Source organism: Leucopleurus acutus (genome assembly GCF_964270905.1).
Source record: "Leucopleurus acutus genome assembly, chromosome: 3".
NCBI classification, from domain to species: Eukaryota; Metazoa; Chordata; class Mammalia; order Artiodactyla; family Delphinidae; genus Leucopleurus; species Leucopleurus acutus.
The window spans coordinates 143,810,799-143,836,999 of record NC_139145.1 but is presented as its reverse complement, the minus strand read 5'-3'; the positions used below and the strand labels follow the sequence as shown (position 1 = coordinate 143,836,999).

General features: G+C 41.0%; 1 protein-coding gene across 4 annotated transcripts in view; it reads right to left on the bottom strand.

The window, feature by feature from the left end:
* The window catches only part of C9 (complement C9), a 49,694-nt gene that overhangs the window by 21,965 nt on the left and 1,528 nt on the right, over positions 1-26,201 (bottom strand). For 3 of the 4 annotated variants that reach the window (XM_082837418.1, XM_082837416.1, XM_082837415.1), the window contains exons 2-5: positions 14,061-14,166; positions 13,531-13,675; positions 13,123-13,270; positions 6,189-6,327 (exon numbers count right to left, since the gene is read on the bottom strand). In XM_082837418.1, coding sequence (XP_082693544.1) covers positions 6,189-6,327; positions 13,123-13,270; positions 13,531-13,675; positions 14,061-14,166 — 538 coding nt within the window. Of the gene's footprint in view, positions 1-6,188; positions 6,328-13,122; positions 13,271-13,530; positions 13,676-14,060; positions 14,167-16,700; positions 16,785-26,201 lie in introns of those variants that run through there. The other variant, XM_082837417.1, reaches the window with a different exon arrangement.

Here is a 26,201-nt window from a genome sequence, read left to right as displayed (position 1 = left end):
TTGTAGGCTCTTGCACTTATACCTGAACTGGTTAGAAAGGAACTGGCACTGGGCAGGGATCAACTAGCAGTGTGAAGGATTGCTTGCAGGTATAAGGGAATGTTGGTCAGGATGTCAATTAGAACGTTGTTGAATGGTCCTCTTTCACTAATGCTAGGATGGTAGTAGTGAGTAGAGTCTGAAACAGTGAGGGTGGGGTCACCCCAGAAAACCTAAAGACAAGAGCTGGATTGAAAAGCCAAAAATCCATCCATCAAAAAGAAGTCTGAGCTGAACGATAGGCATTCAGAGGTGGACAAATATGTAGAATCGTTTTGAAGAGAAGAGCAAAAGTCTTTGAAGAGAGGTCAAGAAGCAAGATTATAGAAAGTAGGAAGACACACGGATGGAAACAAGTTTCTTTATGAGAACCAAATAAACAGATGTTGGAGAAGCAGAAATCAGAGAGAGGGGCAAGGGTGCTTACATCTTCCAGGAGGCCAGGCATATTATAGGAGTTAGTGAAATCTATCCTGTTTAAAGGTTTATCAGCTAATGCTTCTTGAAAAGAAATAAACATTACTCTGGCACTGGGAGTGGAGGAGATAGAACACCTCAACACACATTCCAAAGTTCAAATTGAGGAGACTTGGAGAGCAAGCGGGAATAAAAGGTAAAGAGAAAACTGTTAAAGATGCCACTAAGATTTTGTATGTACAAATAAAGGATAAAACCACATACTATTTACTATTATTATTAAAGCCATCTCTCACTAATTGAGAGAAGGAACCAGGAAAGAGCAGATTGCTTGCAACCTTACGAGTCATCCTCAGCTAAAGTACCTAGCCAAGCCACACCCACATTCCTAAACTTTTAGCCGTTAAATTTTGGGGTATTTTGAAATTTAGCAATAGATAATGAATACAATTATCTTCAAGAGATCATCTTCTCTGCCTAGATCTTCAATATTGGTGCGTTCTAGGACTCCATTCTCTATGTTCTTTTCTCTCATTGTACACCTCCTGGATGATCTCAAGCACTGTCAAGACTTCAGTGATCCTCTCTATGCTGATGGTACTTAAATCTCTGCCTCCAATTCAGGCTCCATCCTCACATTCATATAATCTACTCTTAGCAAGATAACTCCATCCAGATGTCAATCATTATCTTTTTCTTGGATTTAACTCTTCTTTTGGTAGATCCCCCACTCCCCTTCCAACACACACACACACACACACACACACACACACACACACACACACACCACACACACACACCACACACCACACACACACACACACACACACTTCTCAGGTCTTCTTTGATGGCCTATCATCCACTGGGGGTCTCCATACTTTTCAACGATTGTGGGTTTATTTTGTGTTAGACACTCTTCTAAGTACTTTGCACTTATTAACACATTTAACCTTTCCAAATTCCTATGAAGTATATCCTGTTATTATACCACTTTATGATAAGAAACTGAGGTTCAGGAAAGATAAATAAGTTGCCTGGAGTCACATGGATGGTAAGTGAAGGAACTTATCAGAATTCAAATCCAGGGAATTTCATTCAGAACTGGGCACTTGACCATATGCTCCACTATCTCCAATTCTGTACTGAACTCTTAGTTCTCAAAACTGAGCTGGATCTCATCTCTTCCTCTCAGCCTCTACTATTATAGACACAGTTCAGTTTTTCATCATCTCCTTCTTGGACCATAAAATAGCTTCCTTCTGTTATTATCTCTGGTACTGTCTCCTTAAAATTCATTTCCACAAAACACAAAGATTTAAAATGAAACTATGACCACATTGCTCTCCTCAATGCCTCCATTACCATGCTCAGGATTATGCCCAAGTTACTTAGTATGGCCTACGAGCACCTTCATAATTGACCCCTGCCTATGTCTCCAAATTTGACCTCATATAAGTTCATTGTAGGCTGCAGTTCCTTTCAAGATAGCAGTTTCTATAGGCACAGTATTATTTATTCCTTGGGAGCAGCAATATGCAATAAATAAATCACTGTGTATATAATAAATTTTATCTGTACAGCCCCAGGTTTTCTAAATGGGCTCCAGCTAACAGTAGAAAGAGTAGTTGAAATGTTTAGTAAGCCTCTGTTTTCAGTTGCTGTCAACTTTAATGACGATTCCAATTATATGTTTTCTTGAATATGGGTTTTTCCCTTCCTTAAAAAAAAAAAAAAGCATTTGCTCTTTGAAAGAAGAGTGTCAATATACTGAATGCATTTATTTATTAATTCAACAATCATTTGTTTAGCCTGCTTTACAATGTTAGTTTCTCAGGATTATATGGTAAATAAAATGACTAGACATTCAACTAAGGGTATATATGATACAGCAAAACAAAGACCAGAACAGAAAGGAAAGCAAAGGCTATTGCATTAATTTGCAGAAAAGGCATGTAATGGAGGATTCAGAGAAGACAGCTGAGAGTAACGTGGCAATCAAAACCCAGATCAGGAATGACCTTTGTCCCCGTGCCAAGGGGATTGATTATTATCCTGCAGGCTGCAGGGAGACGTCACCAAATTTAAGCAACAGATTTCAGAGGCAGCGTAGTTCTGGTGAACACAAGGTTAAGGATGTGGCTGGAGATGTGAGTGACTCGAGTGGGACAGATATAGGAAGTTATGGGATAGCAAGAAATTATTGGCAATTCACATGATATAGAAGTTATTCAGGGGGCTCCCCTGGTGGCGCAGTGGTTGAGAGTCCGCCTGCCAATGCAGGGGACACAGGTTCGAGGCCTGGTCTGGGAAGATCCCACGTGCCGCGGAGCAACTAGGCCCATGAGCCACAACTACTGAGCCTGTGCCTCTGGAGCCTGTGCTCTGCAAAGAGAGGCCGCGATAATGAGAGGCCCGCGCACCGCGATGAAGAGGGGCCCCCGCTTGCCACAACTAGAGAAAGCCCTCGCACAGAAATGAAGACCCAACACAGCCAAAAATAAATAAATAAATAAATAAATAAATAAACAAGCCAAGCATTTGAAGCCCTTTTAAAAAAAAAAAAGTTATTCAGGATTTTGTTAGGATTTGGGGTGGAAAGGATGATTATAATCCAGGTGCATTTTACAAACCTTTGTTGACTTACAAAATCTTACATTCTCATGGAGATCCAGATTTAAAGAGAATTATAATGAAAACCTGAAACCTGATTTACAAGTTGTTACTTTCAACAACAAAAGCAGAGAAGACTAAAGAAAAACAAGTGAAAAGGAACTAATTCCTAGATGTAATCATCACTTTTTTCCCCCCTAATTGCAACCTTCAGTTGTTCTTGATCATTACTTACAAAGCAGCCAGTAAACTTTCACCTAGAATGTAACCACTAATTATGCATTTAACCATAGCTAAGTCTTTTACCATAGCTAAGTGTTCTTATATTCTAAAAAAGAACAGAAAATATTTTTTTTATTGGAGTACAGTTGCTTTACAATGTTGTGTTGGTTTCTGCTGTGCAGCAAAGTGAATCAGCTATATGTATACATATATCCCCCCGTTTTTGGATTTCCTTCCCATTTAGGTCACCACAGAGCATTAAGGAGAGTTCCCTGTGAAGAATAGCAAATATTTATTGAGTGTTTGCTAGTGCCAATAACTTTCTGAATGTTTCACATACATAGACTCATTTATCTTTACAAGGTAGGCACTATTATTTCTGTTTTACAGATGAGGAAACTGAGGCATGATGAGGATAAATAATTTGCCCAGATCTCACTCCTGTTTGGGGCAGAGTTGGGATTCTAACCTATGCAGTGTGTTCTAGAGCCAGAGTCGCATTTGAAACAAGAGGCACTGAGGGAGTGTGAATGTGTCAGAGTAAGGTGTCATTATCAAGGGATATTCCCCATGGAATGATAGGTCCGTAGAATTCTTTCAAAAACTGAAAGACAGTAAGTTATTGCCAATAAGTAACTAAAACAAGATTTAAAAAATTAATTCATCCAGTAAAATGTTGTTGAGCACCTACCCTATACATATATTGAGTATTGGTAATAGCTAGAAGGAAGAAAAATATGCATTCTTTGCCTTCAGGCACTATAATAATAACATACACGAAAAAGTAGGTCAAGTATGTCATTGCATATTAGAACGTGCAGAACGTAGCCCTCTCTAAGGAGTCAAAATCGAGATGTCCACTCGAGAAGCTCACGCACGTTCTTTTATGTTCAGCTCTTCATTTTCCAAAACCATAAGAGATTAGAATAAGGGGAGCATCAGTATTACTAGCACCAAGGGTGTGATCTGGGGACTTTAACAAGCCCCCAGCCAGCTCCATCAGCGCTCTTTCTCAGGTGGCACCAAATTAATACTCAGGTCCACAATCCCTGTCGGTTTTTTTCTAAGCTTGATGCCAAAGCTCATTTGAAGGCCTTCATCTGATCTGAACTGACAAAAAGTTACCGTCTTCATTTCTTCCACTTTGTGTGAACATGGGTTAATTTTGCCACAGACATATTAATGTGTTTGATCGTAAGATGCTGCTCCCAACTCCGCCTGGGGTGTAAGTGATATACAGGGCAAGCACCACATCACCTTTGTAAGATCCAAACTCTCTGAATGCGGAAGTACATCTGTTTCCAGGGTTGTAGATAAGGGAAAACAGCATGCTTACTCTCCCAATGCAACTTCAAGACCAGTCCCAGGCAAGCCCCCAGCCCTCACTTCTTGGTTCACACCTGTTACTAACCCTACAGAGAAGCTAGGAGGTTGGTGACAGTGACAAAGACAGGAAGGCTGTACAGCACAGACCTGAGAACCAAAAATATAAAACAACACAACAATAACCCTTCTTGCATCAGAAGTGACAGAGGTTCCCTTATCTTTGGCATACTCTTTTGAAGAAAGTAGAACATGTATAATTCTTCTTAGAAAGATGATAATCTTCCCCTCGAAACATATACTTAAAGAAGGTTAACCTAGCATGATGGGAAAGATCAATAATCCAAAATGTTCCCTGCGATTTGTGAGAAACTGATTTTATTCTGGACTTATAGGCACCAAAAATATGACAATGTGGTCATATGTGAAAAAAGATGCCAGTCAAATAAGTAGGGACATTAAGTCGTTAGCATTCATGTGAGAGCATGATCACTTCAGGCTGCAACGGGTAGGGCTTGACTTACAACATTGTTAGAGATAAAAGGAATATTAGCTACAATTATTGAAAAGTATATATGTTTTTCAAACTGGTGGGAGTGTCAATGATAATGAAGGACATTGGAATGACTGAATAAAGTGAATTTTGTGGGTCACCAATGGGACCAATTCGAGAAACAGATTATTGTAGCTACTGGTTCAGAATAAACTATTATTTTTTATTATATCTTGTTTAGAGCCCCCCCAAATATCTCTACAGGTGATAAATATTAATCCTTTGAATGAGGAGGTAGAGTTTGTGGATGGCTCTAGAGAATTTAGGTGACTTGTAGAAAGGTGGTAGGTTTGAGGTAGCATTTTGTAGAGTAAAAATCACTTTAAGAAACAGTTTCACCAGAACTGGAGGGGTTTGAGGTGAGTGACTACAGCCACTCACACTAGTCAAGCAGGTTTACAGGGGGGACTAGTGAAGGAAAACAAGTGTAAAGATGGTTTTTCATTGGTAGGTTAGCAAAAACCGAGCCTCAACAGCATGGAAGCAGTGTACACAGTCCTTAAATCAGCACTCATTTAATTTTTAGTTTCATCAGAACCTTAGATGATTCTTTTTACAGAGTTTAAGTATTTCCCAAAACTCTATCACTGCGCGCATGTTACTGAAGATTGATTGTAGACTATTGCATATATATATATAGATATATATATTTTTTTGTTTGTTTGTTTGCTGTACGCGGGCCTCTCACTGTTGCGGCCTCTCCCATTGCGGAGCACAGGCTCCGGACGCGCAGGCTCAGTGGCCATGGCTCACGGGCCCAGCCATTCCGCGGCATGTGGGATCTTCCCAGACCGGGGCACGAACCCGTGTCCCCTGCATCGGCAGGCGGACTCTCAACCACTGCTCCACCAGGGAAGCCCTATTGCATATTTTCTAAAGAGACCCAAGCTACATCTCCTCTTCTTTAAGTCAGTTCACATTAAATTTTCATTCTACTGAATTTTTCATATTTTTCAGTAGGAAACTTATGGAAACAATTTTTCAGCTAAAGCTGAACAATGTGTTTTCTTCTGAGGATACTTACTTCATAGGCCAGGGAAGCCACGTTCCAGGGTCTGCGGTAGTACGTCAAGCTGTTGCCATCCCAAACTCGGTCACAGAGTCCGTTGTAGTACTCGTTGTTGAAAGGGGTGGTGAGGGGATCCATCCCTAAGACGTTGATCCTGAGTGAACAGAGTAACAGTAGGCATGGAGACACCAGGAGCTAACGCGAGGCAGCCCTCAGTCACTGGGGGAAGAGAGCTTCAGCTCATGTCCCCATCACCCATGTGATGATGGGATATAATCAGGAATAGAAGCAAGAGCCTGGTCACCTCTGCTCTGTGTCCTGGGCGGGAAGTACATATTAAGAAGGTCTTATAAACTCTTCTAGGCAGCTAGGGCACCGTTGAGCACAATGAAAGAAATGCAGTAAGTAGGAAGCAAGGGTCCATCTGGCTTCAAGAGTGGAACTCCACTGATGTAACCCTTAGCTAGCCTCCCTTGGTGGCTAAAATCCAATGCTGTAACACCACCGCTTTACATTATTTGAGAACAGAGCATCTCATGGGGGCAGAATAACTTATGCATATAATTTTTAATCTGTGAATCAATGTTGGGGCTCTTTCTCTCTCCCTTCTCTTTAAACTTAAACCTTTCCCTCCAGCTGTCTCATTGATTGTCAAGAACCTTGTTCCCTCCAGGCTTATTTTACTCCTATTATACTTACAAGAGGAACACTAAAACGTCATCATCCAGCAAGCCATTCTCAAAAGTTCTACTTTTTTCTCCCAGCAAACTATTTTCATTTGGCAAGCTTTAATTCAGAAATAGGAATCTTGTTTAGCCCAAAAAGTATTTACTTTGATTCGTAGGCCAAAAACCAATGTATGCAAAAGAAGCAGTTCATTCTTTGTGAAGTACTAATTGGCGAAATAGTCATTGCTGTCTAGACTGTATCTGGAATAAATGGCCCCAGGGCAGGGAGGCCAAATGGAGGTTTGCTCCTCACATCTATAACTTAGCTCGGCACAAAAGCATAAAGTCTTCCATTGTTCTGGACCACATCCCTAACTGCAATGAGCTGGATTACAAAGCCGGTTGTTGGTTTCAAGAGCAATTTGTCAAAGAGTGTGGATGACTTACTGCAAACCCATTGCTAATGCAAGGAAAATAAGTGGATGAGTATCCTATTGCCAGTTGGTTAGTTAAAAAACATCTTTATATAAACAGCACATTCTTAATAAACTTTGAATCTACACAGAAAATGAACATTATAGCTCAACTTGAATGGAAGGCAAGTTAAGGAACTGATTCAGGAATACCTTTCTCAAGGCTGACTGTATAGTTAGAATTAACTCCTTCTCACTTTGTTTGCTCTCCCAAAAATACTTTTCATGAAAAACGCTATGGCCCTAATTTCTAATAAAGGGCCAAAAATTAGACCTAGTCACTCGAATAAAAAAGAGAGGAAAAAAGAAACACTATGTATCTAGTTTACTTTCTTAAATCTCTTATCCTGGATGGGAGATTAAAATTCTGACTTTAATTTTTCACCCATCGCTGCATCTACAGACATGTGAGCAATAGTTTAAAAACTATTACTAAGGTTTCAATACAAAGACACAGAATACTGGAAACAAATGATCTGTGTTGGTTTCTTAAACAAGACCGCAAGTACATTTTCTTTATTTTGTAGTGAACTTGCCTTCCATATATCTCGTTAACGGAGACGCTGCACCTCTTTGTGTTCAGTGAATAAGGACCTTCATCTTTGCTTATAGTGGTGATGAATTCTTAAGAGTACTATATCTACGGATAGTGTAGTGTTTGTAATAAACAGTGGGTAATATTAAGACAGTTAATACAGTCCTTGATCTCATTAAAATTATATTCAAGGTAAGGGGTTGGATATAATTACCAATTTCAAACAGTAGTCCAAGGACAAATATACATGTGCCAAATGAATAGTACAGGTAAGTGATGTACAATGTTCCCAAGAGGAAGAGGTCCCCATGGCAGGGTCATCAAAAGGGTTTTAGAAGGAGCAGGTTTTGATTTGGGTTTTGAAGGATGGGGCCTGAAGGGCAGAAGGAACGAGGGTGCAAAATTCTGCAGGTGGAAATGTATATGGCATGTTTTTGGGTAGCGGTCTTCAGATTTTCCTGCTTGTCTGATCTATTAAAAATGTTGATAAACTATGCCTCCTTAAACAGTTTTAGTTGGACATCTAAAATGTTCCCTCTTAAGTTTAAGTAGTTGCAAAGGATATAACTTCTCAGCAAGCTGTAAATATTTATGCTTTAAAATATAATTATTTTGCCTCTTTTAAAAATAAATCCAATGGAATATAAATTCTATAGTGATGATGGGTATCAAGTGACTACAATGTTTATATTTCTTTAACAGTTGGATGTTTTATGGTATTCCTTTGGATTCTTTCTTCTTTTAAAAATAGATCTTATTTCTTAGAGCAGTTTTAAGATTCATGGCAAGATGAGTGGACGATAGGGAGATATCCCATATGCCCTTATCCCCCTTTTATGCTTGAATCCATATTTCTATTCCATTTCTGCTCCAGAATTTTAACCTAATGTAATGTAGTTTTATGCTTGGAAGTTTTAATTGATCACTTTTTCACACTTTTCTGTATGAAAAAGGTATTAATTGAAAATTTTAAAACATTAAATATCCTTTGACCATAAGGTCTAAGTATTTAAAAAATTCTTCTGGATTTGATTTACCATTATTAGTAGTATATTTCAGTATATTAAAATTTAAAAATAGTTAATAAATCTAAGTAAAATTTTATTGGATAGTTATCTCTCAATGAAATGAATGGGGCTTCCTTTTTAATTAATTGATTAGCTACTGTACCCATGAGTGAATATTACTTATTGCTAGAAAAAGATAGGGCTGAGTACCAATTTTATTTCTACTTTCCATTTTTATAGAGGTAAATGCTGAGAAATTTAACTCACATAAATAAGTAGATAAGAATAGAAAGAACTTTGTCACAGCAATGTCACTCAATTCTTTGATCTTCTGAGTTTTATGCCCCCCCCAAAAAAAGAACACATACTAGTCTATCATTAAAAGTTATTTTTATAGTCCATTACCTGACAATTGATTAGGACATCACTCAATGCTGTTGGTAAAAAGAATCGGAGACCACTTGACTTACAAGGCTTGACTTACTTGAGGAAACTATTATCATAAAACTCACCTATCTCCCCCTTGGAAAGTCACTTTGTACCCCATGCTATACATACCCCAGCTTGAAGGTTTTTGTTTCACAGAACAGCAAATTGCCCAGTAGGCTAGATCCATCTGGAAAGTTACGGTGAAGCAAGAAATGTTTCAAAACTTCTGATTTGGTTCCACTACTACAGAGACAGCCAGTCTAGTCTAGAATGAGCCAATATTTTTTTCTGCCAAGAAACATGAAAACTTCTCATGGATGGAATGTCATCGCCTGGGAAATAAAAAGCATGTGTTCCTTGGCAGCACTTAGAGATGCCTGTTTTCACACCTGCACCTAGAACCGTAGGCAGTTCCAATTTACCAAGTGAACTGAAGAGCAGGCTCCCTCCACAGAAGTGGTGTTATGCTTAGATCACACACAAAAGTCATTCCTTGTGTATAGCACATCATTTACAGCTGGTTTGGATTTATATTTTTTTCAATGAATGCAAGATGGGTTGGGGATTTCCCAGAACACCTGTGGAGAATCTCAGATTCCTACAAGACAAGAGGCTGAAATACGTGTGATACAGGTGAATTCTCCTGGCATGAGAATTTAAATGAGAGTCCTTCAAATGAAAACAAGTATAAATGTATTACTATGAGTACTTGTGACTTTCATGTGTAAAAGAATCTGACTGTATATTACTTCTGATGAAACTTGTTGAGGTTTTCCAGACTGGACAGTTTAGAAGCATGTTGCTGTGACTAGGATGTTTACTGCTATTAGTTCAATTTTGGTGTAGTCCCACAGCCGCATATAAGCATAATGAAGATGTATAGTAAATAAATATGTAATATCAATGGTATTGAACAATATCATAACTATAACAAAACATGTTATTTTGAAACCTCTTCCTAAATCTCTTTTTTTTTTTACATCTTTATTGGAGTATAATTGCTTTACAATGGCGTGTTAGTTTCTGCTTTATAACAGAGTCAATCAGTTATACATATACATATGTTCCCACATCTCTTCCCTCTTGCGTCTCCCTCCCTCCCACCCTCCCTATCCCACCCCTCCAGGCGGTCACAAAGCCTAAATCTTAGTTACTGATTTATGCTACTCTTCTATGCTCTTAATTCAAATATTTGGGTAATAAATAGCTACTTAAGGAGTTTCATCTTCTAAGGTTAGTTTTGCTTTGAAGTCAGGGAGTTGACCTGTGGTCTTTGTAGTGATGTAGAAGGAGTGACGTCAGTGCTGATGGGCATATGGGGAGAAAGAGAAGGTTAGGTGGCAAGGCAAAAAAAAACGTAGTTTCTATCAGTCAGGGAAACTTGGATTTTAGTTCTGCTAGCAACAAATGTGTTAAATAGTCTTATTTATTTCACTCAGTTCTGATCTATAAGGTGACTGTAATACCACCCCTAACCAGCTCCACAGGATTTTTATGAAAAGCCAAGAGAGGGAATGTGCAAAAAGATCTTGAAAAGTTCAAAGTATTATGCACATGAAAGCTGTCAGAGAACAACAGGTTATAAAGACTAAGTTAGCTATAGGTGACTGCTCATGGTAATGGGGAACTTAATCAAAACCGTTGGTGGGCTGATTCTATCAGAGCCTACCTCATTTTCCACCTCTCAGCCAACCTTTCCACGCAGCTGGGTCCCCACTTTCTCACTTAGTCCTGAAGGCTCAGCCCTGTGACCTCCGTCATCACCAGCCCTGACCGTGCTAAGGCAGGCATTTAAGGGGTCCTGGCCACTCTCGGGTGTGCCTCATTATGAAACTCCCTGGCAAAGGCGATAGAACAAATTTTCTCTTCCCCGAACGAAGGAAACCTATAGATTACAAATGGTTGTTTTTCAGCCAAGAGGGCTACGGTTTCTGTATCCTTTTCCTATAAAATCAGATGTAAATTTGCATAGAAGGAGACATACGTAACACAGGTAATGCCCTGCTTCAAGCCTGTTTGTTTAGATTAGAGAGAAAACCGTTTCTTGGATCCCAAATAAAGCAAGTAAAGTAGTAATGGGCTTTCACCATGGACTCACAGTCTCTCCCTGAGGAAAGCAGCAAGAAGAGTCAGGACTCATTGGAGCACGCTGTGGCTATAAGGCTTTGGACAACCCCCATTCCATCTCTGCCAAGTATGAAGAGGCCCTGCTGAGTGTAGGGCTCAAGACCATCCCATGTGATTCGAGATTCCTACTTTTAGGCTCTGGGAAAAGGCACTGTGGGTTATATTTGGACTCTGCTAGGATAAAATTTTATGAAGGGATAAAGGATACGTGAAATGTTTTATCTGGGGTCTGACTCTTGGTATCCTGAAATTTTTTTCCTATGGTGATTAAACAAGTGGATGTTTCATCTGCCTTAGAGAGAGGAGACATCTCTTTTTTCAGCCAAACCTGATACAGAGGTCCTGTCTTAGGAACTGCCCAGTTCCTCAGTGTAGGGTTCTTCTCAACCTCAGCATTCCTGACATGTTGCTGTCCTGTGCATTGTAGCATCATCCAGGGTCTCTACCCACTGGATGTCAGTAGTTTTCCCTCAACCCCCCCCACCCCAGGAAGCTCCCCACTTCCATATCACACAGTCGTGGCCACTGACAACTTCCAGACATGACCAAATGTCCCCCAAGAGGAAAATCCTCTCTGGTTGAGAACCACTGCCCTAGTCCCTCTATCAGGCCTTGATCTTACCATCACCCCCATCTTCTTTCCTCTCCTCATTTCCATTCCCAGGACTCCAGTCCTGAGCCTGAATTTCTTTCCAGAGACCCAGTTTCAATCTTACCTGTTGCAATTGACAGTATTTTAGAAGCATTTATTTTAATTAATTAACTCACCTATTTATCAACCCACCAGTATTAATTGAGTGTCTATTATGAATAAGGCACTGGGGTTATGAGGATGAAGAGACACATTGCATTACAGGCCATGAAACACAGCCATGTGCCATCACTGTCAATATACCACTGGACGGGGGAACACCTGTGTCTCTGTTGGGGACAATTTGCCAACAAATCCACCCAAAGTACCTTTTTACTGAAAACAGATCAGAACAGCTAATGGAAACTTTGCTGTGGACATCCCTGGAATGTTCTCTAACTAAATGAAATAGAACAGTACAGAACCTCAGGCCTATGTTATTTTCCAACTCTGAGAGCACAGATCTCTGCAAATGGTCTCTATTCTGTGTAACTCTAAGTTCTAAACTGTCTAAGACGTCTCATCCGAGCTGACCCTGCTGCTGGAATGCCTATAGTTTGTGTGGGAAACAAGTGAAATTTCAGTTCTTTGATGAGAACCAGAGTCTCAACCCCAGCCCCATCTGGCATCAGAACTGTTTCCTCTGTCCTTTTTCTCTTGGGTAATCTCCAGAACGCTGGCATCTCCTGAGAGAGAATTTCTACCCAGGTATATATCCAAGAGAAATTCCAGCAGAAGACAGGCTTCCTGGCTATACAAATATTTGAATCGAATTGTCAGACCTACTACTGGCAGTTCAATTTCAAATGTTAACATGTCATTTCAATATTGCTATGGTCTTCCAGAGGTTGATAAACAAGGTTTCTCATCTCTTACTGGACTCGGAAGTAATCACCTATCATCCTGATGGTCTAGTCTATTCTACAGATGCCTACCGAGGCCAGGCAGTTTGTCCAAATGATCTTGAGATACTGATTCAGCATTTACCTTCTTTCATGCTCAAATGTAATTCAGACAGAATGCAGACTCAAGGCTACTCTTTGTACCAGCTCAAACCCTCTACCACGTGGGGTACAGACCCGTAGCCTGCTGTCCGTGCCAGCTCCGACTCTTCCACCACTTTGTTGCGGCAGGGAGGACGAGGGTCACTTTCACAGTCATCCTCATCTGAAAAGTCTCCGCAGTCATTGTCACCATTACACAGAAGTCGCCTCTTTATGCATGTGCCTGCAATCAAAATCAGGAAAGACAGAAAGACACCGTGTCTCTCAGGCCAAATTCTCTCTCTTTTTCTTAAGTTATCAAACACACTTTAATGATAGAGGGGAGGGACCACACCTGTATTTGAATTTTTTGTATAGACTATATAGATGGCCCTTTTCTCAGCCCCTTTTCATGCTTGGAAGCATGAGCGTCTGGAAGCACATTTCTCTTCTTTTCGCTCATGAGGGCACATCGAAACCCACACTAGGCAACGGGAGAATTACCTGTATGGCATCGAAAGTCATTTTCACAGTCATCCTCGGGGTCATTGCAGGTCTCCGTGGGCACGCACTGACGTCTATCTCCTACAGCGTCCACGCACTTTTGCCCGTTAAATTGTCCAAAGTTCTCAATGCTCCTTGAGCGAAACTGCCCAGGAACAGCTGGAAATGTTAGCGTTTCTAAGGCCAAGAAGGGATTCTGATCTAAAACTGCATCCACACCACTGCAGCCCTCCAAACCCAGCTGAGTCAAAGGTTTTAAGATAGAAGCCCGATGTCACTTGAAGGAACAACTCACATGGTGGGGTCGGCGGGCTCTTCTATAGAATATGGTTCCTCCCAATACTCATTTAGTCACTGTGCGACACTCAGGTTTCCCAGCAAGGTTAGTCTCATCCATTTAGGTATTTCCCTTTCCTTCCGGGTTTGGAACTCAGCTGGGGCCCTCCCTGCCTCATAGTCATTTTCCTGGAGATGCTGGCAGTACAGTTTCCACTTGGGGACATCAGTGGGGAATGGCAACGAATGCTTACCATTTGTTTGAGGCAAGGGTCACAGTTGGACCAACTGCTCCAGGAGCTCATCTTGCAGTCTATGGGCAATGACGTGTCACTGCTTTCCACGGGCTCTGAGTCATAACTAAGACAATAAAACACACCAGCTTATAATGACCATCGTGTGTGCTTCTTTCTAAAAAGTCTTCACAAACCCGTTTAATTTTATTTACTCCTTTCCCCCTTCTGAACCACAGTATTTATCCTTTTATTCCATCTCGCATTTTGACACTTGATCACGTGCTATTTTGTATTTTCAACTCAACTTTTTGTTTAATTCTTGTACTGCATTGTAATTTAACCTTCGCCCTAACAACAACAACAATAATAATGATGGTGATGAAGAAAACTAGCAAGTCATCCGGCTGTGTTCTTCTCTGATTAATCTTATATTTCTAACTAGTGTACAGATTCATTGAAGCTAGAAGCCTTGTTTCACTTTGTACCCCCCAGAGAGTCTGGCAAAGCCTCAAGTTGCTGGGTTTTCTTGCAAATTTAAGCCAGCGCACCCAGCCGTTCCTGTGGTAAGCGCCTCATAAATCAAGCTCTCCTGTCCCTAGATTCTGTATGTGCGAACTTCCCATTTCACAGTCCGTATCTGGACTTATTCCTCATCTTTCTGAATTTCAATGTATACTTTTTGGCACTTCTAACCTTCCCTCCCACCCCCAGCTGTGCTTTTCTGGCTTTGAACTGTTCTATCTCTCTTGGTTCACCATTTGGATCTCTTGTAGTTGCAGCACCCTCTTGGATTACTATCTTATTCAGTGACAGAAAGAAATCCAAAAACAGAAGCCATGAAACAAGAATCTTATCAACTTCCTGCCCCACTTTCCCCGAACGGGCACCTATCCTTTTTCTGGTGCAGCCTCTTATTTCAGAGGGATGGTAAGGCCCATCCCTCCCCTAAAACTCTAGATCCCAGCATCTCTTTGAGCTCTTGATAACCGAGATTCTCCTCCATTTAAACCTCTCCCTTACAACCAGCTCCTTGCCAATTTGTAATACAATGTGTTCAAGTCTTTGACATTAAACATAAACAAACAAAGGAATGAACAAATAGAATACTCTTCCTGAGCTTTACATTTCCTTCAAGCTACCCCACCTCCCTCCCACCCTTCACAATGACACTCAAAGGAATTGCTATAAACATATTTCTGTTTCTCTCTCTTCCAAAATAAAAACAAGTCTCATCTCCTCCTTTTAGCTACCTCCAAAATTCTCTCATCTTTTTTAGGCCAACTTTCTGGAAAAAGTAGTTTGCACCCTGGTTTCTTGTTCCTTACCTTCCAATTACAGCTCAACCTTCCTGACTCAAGGTCATCGCTCTTGCCATAGTCAGCGATGACTTCAAGTGGCCGGCTCCGTGGTTTCCTTCAGTTCTTATCTTACCAACTGCTTCACAGCTGTCAATACGGTTGACCACTCTTGCTCTTTAAAATAATCTCTTCCCTTGGACTGAATGACGTTAGACCCCTTTTATTGCTTCTTTCCCCTGCATCCTGTTCTCCTACTCTCCTGTTCAGGCTCCTTCTCCTTTGACAGTCTCAGAAATGCTGTTTTTCCTCAAGCTCCTGTCCTTGGATCTCTTTTCTTTTTCTTTCTACACTTTTCCCAGGGCTTTGGTTTCCATGTATATGTTAATGACACCCAGAGCTAAGTCTGCAGGCCAGACATCTCTTCTGAATTTTAAACCCTTGGATATAACTCCCAATTGGACATCTGCACTTAAATGTCTTCATGGCTCATGAATTTAATGTATCCCCAGACAAATCCATTCTTTTTCCTCTTCTCTCAAGGCTTCTCCTCCTGCATTTATTGTCTTGGTAAACAGTGTCTCCATTTATGCAGTCACCCTAACCAGACTAGGGTGGTACTTGTCTTATCGAAGCTCATCCCCCATATCGAATCAACCACTAAACCCTGTTCTTTACAGTCATAAATGACTCTCAAATCCTTCCACCCTTCATCTCTTCCAGACACTTCTCTGGTCTACACTAACATTTCATCTCTCCTAGATGACAGTCATTTTTCTCTAATCCTGTTTCCCTAAATTGCCCAGAGCGATCTTTTTTTTTTTTTTAAATGTTGAGCCTTCTTTTAATTTATTTAACTTTTTTTTTGGCTGTGTTGGGTCTTCGTTTCTGTGCAAGGGCTTTCTCTAGTTGTGGCAAGCGGGGTCCACTCTTCATTGCGGTGCGCGAGCCTCTCACCGTCGCGGCTTCTCTCGTTGCAGAGCACAGGCTCCAGACACGCAGGCTCAGTAGTTGTGGCCCACGGGCCCAGTTGCTCCGCGGCATGTGGGATCCTCCCAGACCAGGACTCGAACCCATGTCCCCTGCATTAGCAGGCAGACTCTCAACCACTGCGCCACCAGGGAAGCCCCCAGAGCGATCTTTTAAAAATGCAAAGCTTATCATTCATTCCCCTACTGAAACTCTTCAGTAGCTTCTCTCTGTTCTGAGGATAAAGTCCAAACTTTCTAACATGATATGGTAGGCAGAGTAATGACCCCTCAAAACATCTGTGTCTTAATCCCCAGAATCTGTGAATATGTTACTTTACATGGAAAAAGGGACTCTGAGCGTGTGATTAAGAGGAAATTATTCTGTATTTTACCTGGATGAGCCCATTCCAGTTATACGAGCTCTTAAAAGCAGAAGAGTGGTTCAGAGAGATGCGCAGACAGAAGTGGCAGGAGAAATTCAAAGCATGAAAAGGGACTCCATCCACTGTTGCTGGCTCTGAAGACAGAAGGAGTTTCACCAAGGAATGCAGGCAGCCTCTAGAAGCTGGAAGAGGCAGGGGAATAGATTCTCCCCTAGAGCCTCCAGAAAGGACCGTAGCCCTGCCGGAGCCTTGATTTTAGGCCAGTGAGACCCATTTCAGATGCCTGACCTATACAACTGTAAGATAATAAATCTGTGTTGTTTAAGCCACTAACATGTGGTCATTTGTTACAGCTGCTACAGGAAACTAACACACATGGTCCAGAGCTCTCTACATGGCCCATCTTCTTCCTAATTCTTCACCTTCACTTTTCCCCCAGCCATGCCGAACTTGAAATGCCCAAGATAAGCTACATTTTCTCACAGCCTCAGGCCTTTAAACCTACTGTTTCCTATTCACCACACTGATCTCATCTTCAACATATCTTTTTTTTTTACAGAAAACCTTCCCTAACCCCTCATGTAATTTACTTTTCTACGTACATATTCTTATAACGTCTTGTTCTTCCCTATAACATAAGTGCCTTTGCAATGACATGTTTAATTTAATTTATTTATTCACTCATTTATTCACTCATCAAATATTTACTGTCTATTATTTTCTAGGCTTTGAGGATACAATGGTATGCAAAACAACAAAACAAAATAAGACAGAAACCGTGATCCCCAAACTAACAGATCTTATGTTCTAGGTAAAAATATCAGTGAGTTAAGGAAATTTTCAATCTTGCTCAGCTTACATATCAAGTGTCTGGAACATAGTAGGTGCTCAGTAAATGCTTTACGAATGAATAAATGAAAAACTAAGTGCATGAAGAGGAAGAAAGTTCTTGATTGTGTGGTCTAGGACAGACCTAGGTCTGTATTTTCTAGGTTATCATCTCCTGGTGGACCACTCATATCATATTTTTGCAAGACTTGCTTGTCATTAGGCAACCCTAATGACTGGAGATACCATTTCTGTAAGCCTGACCCTTGCCTACATCATTCAGAAAATCAGAAGGCTTGATGAGCTTCAATCTTCTAAAAGTGCAGGTTAAAAACGTATTAGACAAGCTGCCAAAACTCCTTGAAGAAACTGATTTCATGGAGGTTTGAGTATTAGTATCTATCTGAAACCACATGGCTGAGAAATTTGCTGCTAGAACTTTTCCATGAGACTAAATCCTCATCTGGAACTGACCGGCCTCATCAAGAGGCAATGGCAGATGCACTTTTATGACCTATAGCAGCAGGTCTCACTACTGATTGCATTTCATAATCCTCAGAGAGTAAAAATAAGGAACTGTAAAATTGAGATTCCCCATTCCACACGAATTAAATCAAGCTTTCTGAGGATGGGCTTCAGGCATCAATGTTCTTAAAAAGTAGGCCAGGTGATTCTCGTGTTCACACAATGTTGAGGAAAACTTCTTGGCACCATCTGGTGGGTATCCATGAAATCTGAAGGGGTGGAATTCAAGTATGGGGGTGCCCATTTCATCACATAACCCAAGCTTGAGGTTGCCACTGACCTGAATCACTGAGTTGCTTTATCATTGGTTTTAGGAATTACTCTAGGCTTTGCCTATTAGTGTCCCTATGGATCTTTGCAATCTGTGGATCTAGTTTTTCCAGTATTAGTTAGGCCTGCTGCCATCAACTGGATTATCTGTTCCTGTCTATCCTTTTTGTATATATCACTTACTTAGAAGATCATGTTAGCATTTTGTTTCAGCATCTCCCCCAGAGAGATTGGTTCTAGAAACCACACCCTAAATAGACCTGTGGTATGACACCTAAATCTTTCTCACCTGCCATTGAGACCAGCTTCAATGAATAACTAGTTCAGAGAGTACAGTACAGACTGGGGGATCATGTATGGAAGGTAAAACTCACTGCAAATACTGCAGAGTGAGTTACAGTCCTTTGGTGGGCAAGCCGAGAGCCTAGTCAGTGAAGGGGGCCGATCAGAAAGGCTGTTCATCTGTCTCACACATCAGTGACCGGACCCTGCTCCAATGATACTGACACTGCCTGTATATGATTCTCTAACATCCGTCACATTAATAATAGCCCCATATTAACAATGTGCACACTAATTCCCTTCCTTCTAACTTCAGGACTCCTTTTTTTTTTTTTTTTTTTTTTTTTTTACATATTTGACTCACACCTTGGACTTAGAATAGAGCACCAGAACTTTGCCTTTGATCTCTTATTGCCCTCCTAGATTGTGATTTAGATTTATTTCCTGAATGATCCAACCTGGTCCTGTGGGAAGGTCTGCACAGATCCCACCCTCGCCCTCAGAGTGGGACTTACACCCCACTAGATATCAGGCTCGGTGTATTCTTTCATTTGCTTGCAAGGCATCACAGGCTTAAACAACAGAAATTTATTTTCTCACAATTCTGAAGGCTAGAAGTTTGAGGTCAAGGTGTCTGTGGGGTTGGTCCCTTCTGAGGCCTCTCTTCTTGACTTGCAGATGACAATCTTCTTCCTGCGTCTTCATTTGGTCTTTCCTCAGTACGTGTCTGTGTTCAAAGTTACTCTTCTTTCAAAGACACCAGTTGTATTGGATTAGGGCCTGCCCCAATGACCCCCAATACAGTCACATTCTGAAGTCTGGGGTTTGGAAGTTCAACATTTAAATTTTGGAGGGACACAGTTCAGCCCATAACACTCATAAAAGTTTTTTGATTAAGCAATACCTATGTTTTCTACTAGTTTTACTAGATAATTTCCAAAGCTCATTTTCTCATTAAACCTTTATTCTACCACTGAGGGTAAATTTTGTAGGTATTATACTTTATAGGTGGGAAACTAAAAACAGAGAATTATGCTAATTATTCAAAGTTGGACAGTTGGTAGCAAAACTGGATTTAGAATCTATGTCTCTCCACTCCTAGTTCACTGCAATTTTGCTCTCTCTCCTGTGCTGCCTTCCCCCCCCACACCAACCAACTCAAATCCTCTTTGAAATAATCTAAAGGGTCATGGCTTATCCAATAATTGCTGGATGTAATAGTCTGATGATTTGTAGACATTTGGAGACACATTAAGTTAATAAGAATATATTTAAAATAGAGCAGAATATATTTTTAAAGAATGTATTTACATTTTTATTTAAGAATACATTTTTAAAATATAGCAGCTCCAGGTAAAGCACAGCAATTGGACAATCTGGCTCTTGCCTGGATATATTTTTGAAGCTTACACCTAAATGTTGTCAAATTAGGCAAAAATAAATTGAAAATTGTGGGAACACCTGGATGTTTTGCCTTCGCTGCACCAGGTACCTGGATATTTAGAGGCAAAATAAAGGCAGATTTAAAGGCAGAGGCAATTAAGAGGAAATAATAGATTATGCAAGGGGAATATGTTATTGAAATGAATGCATTCCATAAATATTAAGAAAGAGGGTGAGTGATCTTGGATAGCTCCTTCTGAGCCCAGTACCCCCTCCCCAGCCCCTTTGACTCACTAGACAGACAATCTTTTGTAGCTCAAAGACTGTGTATGTACAATGTTTACCACCTGCCTTTCACCCTGCTGAGCTATTAGGCTGAGTGGAGAAGTATTTGTGAAGCACTTTCTGGATTCGTAGATGAAATGTGTTTATCAAGTAAAGCCTATTTCCAAGTGTTTCAATCTCAGCTTGAAAGTCATTTCCTAGATCAAAGTGATGTACATCAACATGGCAGGAGGTCTAACTCTGGGCCAGAAATGCATTGAATGAAGAACCATTGATGTACACCTGGTCCCATCACCCTGCCATGAAGAGAGGTTTCCAACTTTAGATAAAGAAAACCTCAGGAGCAGTTCACACCCCGGGACACTTTGTGGTGGGCCCAGGCAGGAAAACACCTGCTGTAGGAAGGAACCTTTTTGTCAATAAATAAGACAATGTGGCTCCTTTGAGTGGAGAAATAGAAGCTAATTAAGGCTGCATCCTTAACCCATGGATCTGCCAGTTTGTTTAGCTCCTGCAATTCATCAAGGTGAAGAGATAATATAACAGCAGTGGCCAACACTCTAAAATTTCAGGACTTTTCTGGTTTCCCAAGTCTTAGCCAAGAGCTTCTCTCATGTGCCTCCAATGAGCCAACATTCAGTAACATTTATGGAGGGTCTGCTCTATGTCACGAATTGTTCTGGTAACTGGGGCCACAAGGCGACATCCTGACCATCACGGAGCCTGCGCTCCAGTGGGTGAGATACAATAAAAGAGTATACTAGGAAATACAACATGCAGTATCAGTTAAGACATGTGAGCTGTGAAGGAAAATAAACCAGGGTAAGGGGACAAAAAGTGCCTTAGGGCTGCGCTGGAGCCCCACAGGGCTGGGCGTTTCTTATAGAGCGTGGTGAGAGGACCCTCTCAGAGCAGGTGTGGTGCTTTACAAACGTGTTCACAAATTCTTTGAAATTAGGCTCATCAAAGATGGGGTCTATGCGTCCGCCTTTTGAGGCTGGTAGGGTCTTTGTTAATGCTTTTGAGGAGTAGAATGCAGTGGAAGAGAGCCTGCATGCCTTTTAAGTCTAGGTTAGAGAAGCCCATGCTGGTTTATCTAAAGACACTTGCTCTGGGAGCCTTTCACCACTATGTATGAAGCTAGCTACCCTGAGTCCACCATGTGGAGAGCACACACACATGAGAGATTCCTAGGGAGACTCAATTGCTCTAGTTCCCCAGCTGTTTGGGTCTTCCCAGCCCAGGTGACAGACGTGAGTGAAGAAGTTGTCATGATGACCTCAGACACAGCCACCATCTGCCTGCATCCATGTGAGAGAGCCATGACAACCGCCCAACTGAGCCCAGCCAATGCCCTGCTTCAAGAACCAAAGAAATAATTGGTCTTATTTTAAGCTACTGTTTTGTAATGATTTGTTACACAGTAAAAATGATCAGAACAGGGAGGTGCTGTTTGATTAAGTATCTGAATGATATCAGAGAGAATCTATGCGAGGATCTGGGAGAAGAGTGTTGTAAGCTAGGGGAAAGTAAATGCAAAGGCCCTGAGGTGGCATGTTGGAGGCACAGCAAACAGAGCAGAGTGACCACAAAGGAGAGTGAGGTGCATCTGGAGGAACAGGCAGCAGCAGCTCATGCCTTGTAGGCTGTAGTGAGGAAGTTGGATTTGATTCGGAGCTTGATGGGAATCCTTAGAGGAATATGAGAGCAACAGTAACACTTAGATTTACATTTTCAAAAGCTTTCCCTGGTTTTTGGGTGGAGAGTTGACTATTGGGGAGTGGACAAGAGTGGATGCAGGGCAGAAAGGATAGTGATTTGGGCTAAAATGGTCACAGTGGAGACAGGGAGAAGTGGGTAGATTTGGGACATATTTTCAAGGTAAGGCCAATAGCACCTGCAGTTACATTGCATGTGGCAATGACACAAATAGAGGAGTCAAGTATTGTTCCCCGGTTTTTATGTGAGTAACTTGTTGAGTAGTAGTGCAGGTTGGATGAGGATGGGCAGAGAAATCAATAGGTATGTTCTGGACATGTTAAGTTTGGGATGCTTGTTACATTTTCAAGAAGAGATGTTGACTAAGTAATTGGACACTGGGCTCAGGAAAGAGATCAGCATCATAGATATAAATTTGAGGGATGTCAGAATATAAGCAATATTTCACACCATGAGGCTGGAAGTGAGTGGGTGTGTTGAGTAAGTCTGAGGACAGAGCCAACATTTAAAGGAAATGTTACAACATGTCTGCAAGCTGATGGGAATGATTTGGTACAAAGGGAGATACTGATAATGCAGGGGAGGGGTCAGAATTAAAAGAGCAAAGTCCTTGATGAGGCTGGAGCACATGAAGCCAGCGCACAAGTGAGTGGTTAGGCTCAGGGGAGCGTGTTGCCCTTAGCATCACAGGCCTCACTCAGAGAACTTGGTTGAATTGCAGTTGCCATTTACTTGTTGATATTCTCCTCTAGTCTGTAAGCTCACTGAGGGCAGAAACCCTTGGTAATTACATGCTCTGTATTACACTACAGCTCCTGAAACAATGTCCAGCCCACGTTGCAAACAATAAATATTTCCTGTATTAAATGGGTGAATAAAAAAGACCATACTTGACCATAATTCATAAACAAATATCTGTTAACTTATATTAAATATGGATATTAAAAACACAGATGGATACAACCAAAGAAGGAGAAAAAAAACTGACATTTTGGATATTTTCAATTCTGTTTTTTTTTGGCCAAACTGTGTGCTTGTGGGATCTTAGTTTGCCAACTAGAGATCAAACCCCATGCCCTCCGCAGTGAAAGCATGGAGTCCTAACCATTCTCTGGACAGCCAGAGAATTCCCTGGACATTTTCAATTTAATAGTTATTTCCAACTTTAGTGAGTGTTTGGGTATTTTTCCTGATTGTTAAGTTTGATTAAAATAAATTGAATGATAATTTCTAGCATTTCTGAGTGCTTAGTTTATGTCAGGATCTCTTCTAAACTTTTATATTCATTATCTCATTTAACTTTTTACATCAGCGCTATGAGATATCTTCTACTAGTATTATCATTCTTGAAAGATGAGAAACTAAGCCACAGAAATGGTGAGTAATTTTTCTCAGATTACACAGCAGCTACTTGGTGGCAGAGTTGGGATTCAAACCCAGGCAGTTTCTCTCCAGAGGTGACCTACTCAGCTACTCTCTGGATTTCTAACTCCCAGTCTAGAATTCCTTAACTATTAGAAAACGAAGAATAAAATAAATATGACAACTATAAACGCCCACATATGCAGCCAGAAAATGAATGACAAACTGGGAAAGACGTTTGTAATTCATACCAGAGAAAAAGGACTAATATACTAAGTCATCATAGAAATCTCTAAGTGAAAGACAAGAGACTCAATAGGAAAATGGGCAAAGAATATAGATAGTTCACTGTCCCCCAAAATACATATAGCCTTTAAACTTATGACAAGATGTGTAACCTGATTAAGAGAAAGGCAAATTAAAACTATTCAAAGATACCATTTTTCACCTATGAGGTTGGCAAATATCAAGCTGTTGGCCTAGAGCTCCCATTGGCAAAGCTTTGGAGAAACAAGCACTCTTACACTCTGCTGGCGAAAGTGTAAAATAATACCCACCCACGGGACTGTGGGGCAATTTCAGCAAAAGCTTGAAGCCGATACCTTTTGATCCAGTAATATCACTTCTCGGAATTAATCCTCAGGTACAATTATCCATTTGCAAAATGATATGTGAATAAGGATATTCATTGCGACATGGCTTATAATACAAAACTGGAAACAACCCAAATGTTCGTTAATAAAAGCAGTTATCTGAACTGTATATCCAGACAATGGAAAATTAACCATTTGTGAGGAGAAAGAGGAAGTTCCTTTTCTACTGATACAGAAAGGTCTCAAGGATATATTGTAAAGTAAAAAGAAGAAAAGCAAAGTACAAGATAGTATATATGATATGATACCTTTTATGAAGAAAGAGGAAGAGGAAGATTATAGTTAGCTCCATGCTTTAATCCACATAAAGACATACTGGAAAGATACAGGAAATTAATAAAGGGTATTCCCTGTGGGGAAAGGGTGAGGTGGGAGACGGGGAGTGATCTAAGTACTTTACATATAACACAAATCTCATGAAAAGCTAGGAGTAGGGAAATTAAGACTTCTCAATGTATACTTGTTATATTTTTTGACCCTTGAACCAGGTAAATATTTTGTTATTTACAAATGAAAAGGAAGAAACTAACGATAGCTATACTCACAGCCAGCTTGCCTGTCACTGTGCTAAGCACATTGCATTTATTATCTCGGGGATTTCACAGCAGGTCACATTTTTATATTGTGCAGGTGCTAGGAACAGGTTTAGAGAAGTTAAGGAATTTGCTTAGGGTCACACAGCTAGTAAATTGTGGACCTCAAACTCAAACCCAACTGCCTGGCTCTGGAACCTATATTATGAGCTGTTACTCTACTTGTACAGGGTTTGTTTTTGCTTTTGTTTTTTCACATTTCTATTCTACCTTGAGAGACGTAAGAGATGATGTCCCCTCATGACCTAGTCTCATGGGCATGCTTGTGTTTGCAAACAAGTGATTGTTGGAAATCCCCAACTGTTCAGCAGTTGCAATAGCTCATTGTAGCAATGGCTTAAGATACAATGTCTGTGGCCATGTGCTCTCCCCCGAAGGCTAGCTGTAATTCCATCCCTTCCTATCCTAAACCAGAAAGCATATCAAAGTGAAAGGAATAGCAAGGTTATTATTTTAAGGAATACTTCACATTTATTCAGTTCTTACAGCGTGCCAAGCACAGATGTTGTAAGTGTATAACATGTATAAAGATTTAATGTTCACGTAGAACCTTATTAGGTAGGGACTTTCCTTGTCATTGTTATGGGCTGAATTGTGTTCTCTCAAAAAGATATGTTGAAGTTCTATACCCTGTGCCTCAGTATGTGACTTCATTTGGAAAGAGGGTCTTTACAGAGGTCATCAAGTTAAAATGAGCTCATTACGATGGACCCTAATCCAGTATGACTGGTGTCCTTCTGAAAAGGGGAAATCTGGAGCCAGACAGACATGCACAGACAGGAGAGGATGTGAGGATGGCCATGTGATAACAGAGGCAGAGATCAGAATGATGTAGCTGCAAGCCTAGGAATGTGAAAGATTGCTGGCCACCACCAGAGACTAGGAAGGATCCCCCACCAGAATTTCAGAGCGAGCGTGGCCCTGCTGACACCTTGATTTCAGACTTGTAGCCTCCAGAACTGTGAGACAATAAATTTCCGTTCTTTGAAGACACCCAGTTTGTGGTACTAGGAAATGAATACAGTCACCATCTTACAGAGGAAGGAACCAAGGTACAGAGATGTTGAGTAACAGTTCGTAGAGGTTGCCCAGATTTATACAGTTGGTCAGTAAGTATTGGCGCCTCAACCTGAGCTTGGGAAGGCTGGTTCCAGAGGAATGCTTCATTCTGATCAAATCTGTATCTCAAAATCATTTGCAAACCTCAGTTCTGTGGCTGAACTGTGTGTCCCGCTTCATGGCTGGTCTGAACACTCTGTTTGACCTCAACCCTGTATCAAAGGGCAGAGCACAGAGTGTTTGGAGCGGGACAACCCTACCACACTCCCGAAGGCATGGCAGTGAGAGTGATTGCAGCCAAATCCCAGCCAGAGGTGCAGCTGCTCAGAGCTGGGGGGCAGCCAAGGGGGCTTTCTGGTCCTCCCTGAAACACATGAGGGTGGCCAGGACCCAGGGGGTCCAAACTTCAAAGCGGCGGAAGGCTTCCTCATGGCCTCTCATTTTCTGAAGAGCAAGAGTCACAATCCAGGAATTCGGGTTTTTAAATTACTTTTTTAACTTAAGAAAGGGTCAGGGTAATTACAAGAGGGCTAAAGCCACTTTCAGTAACT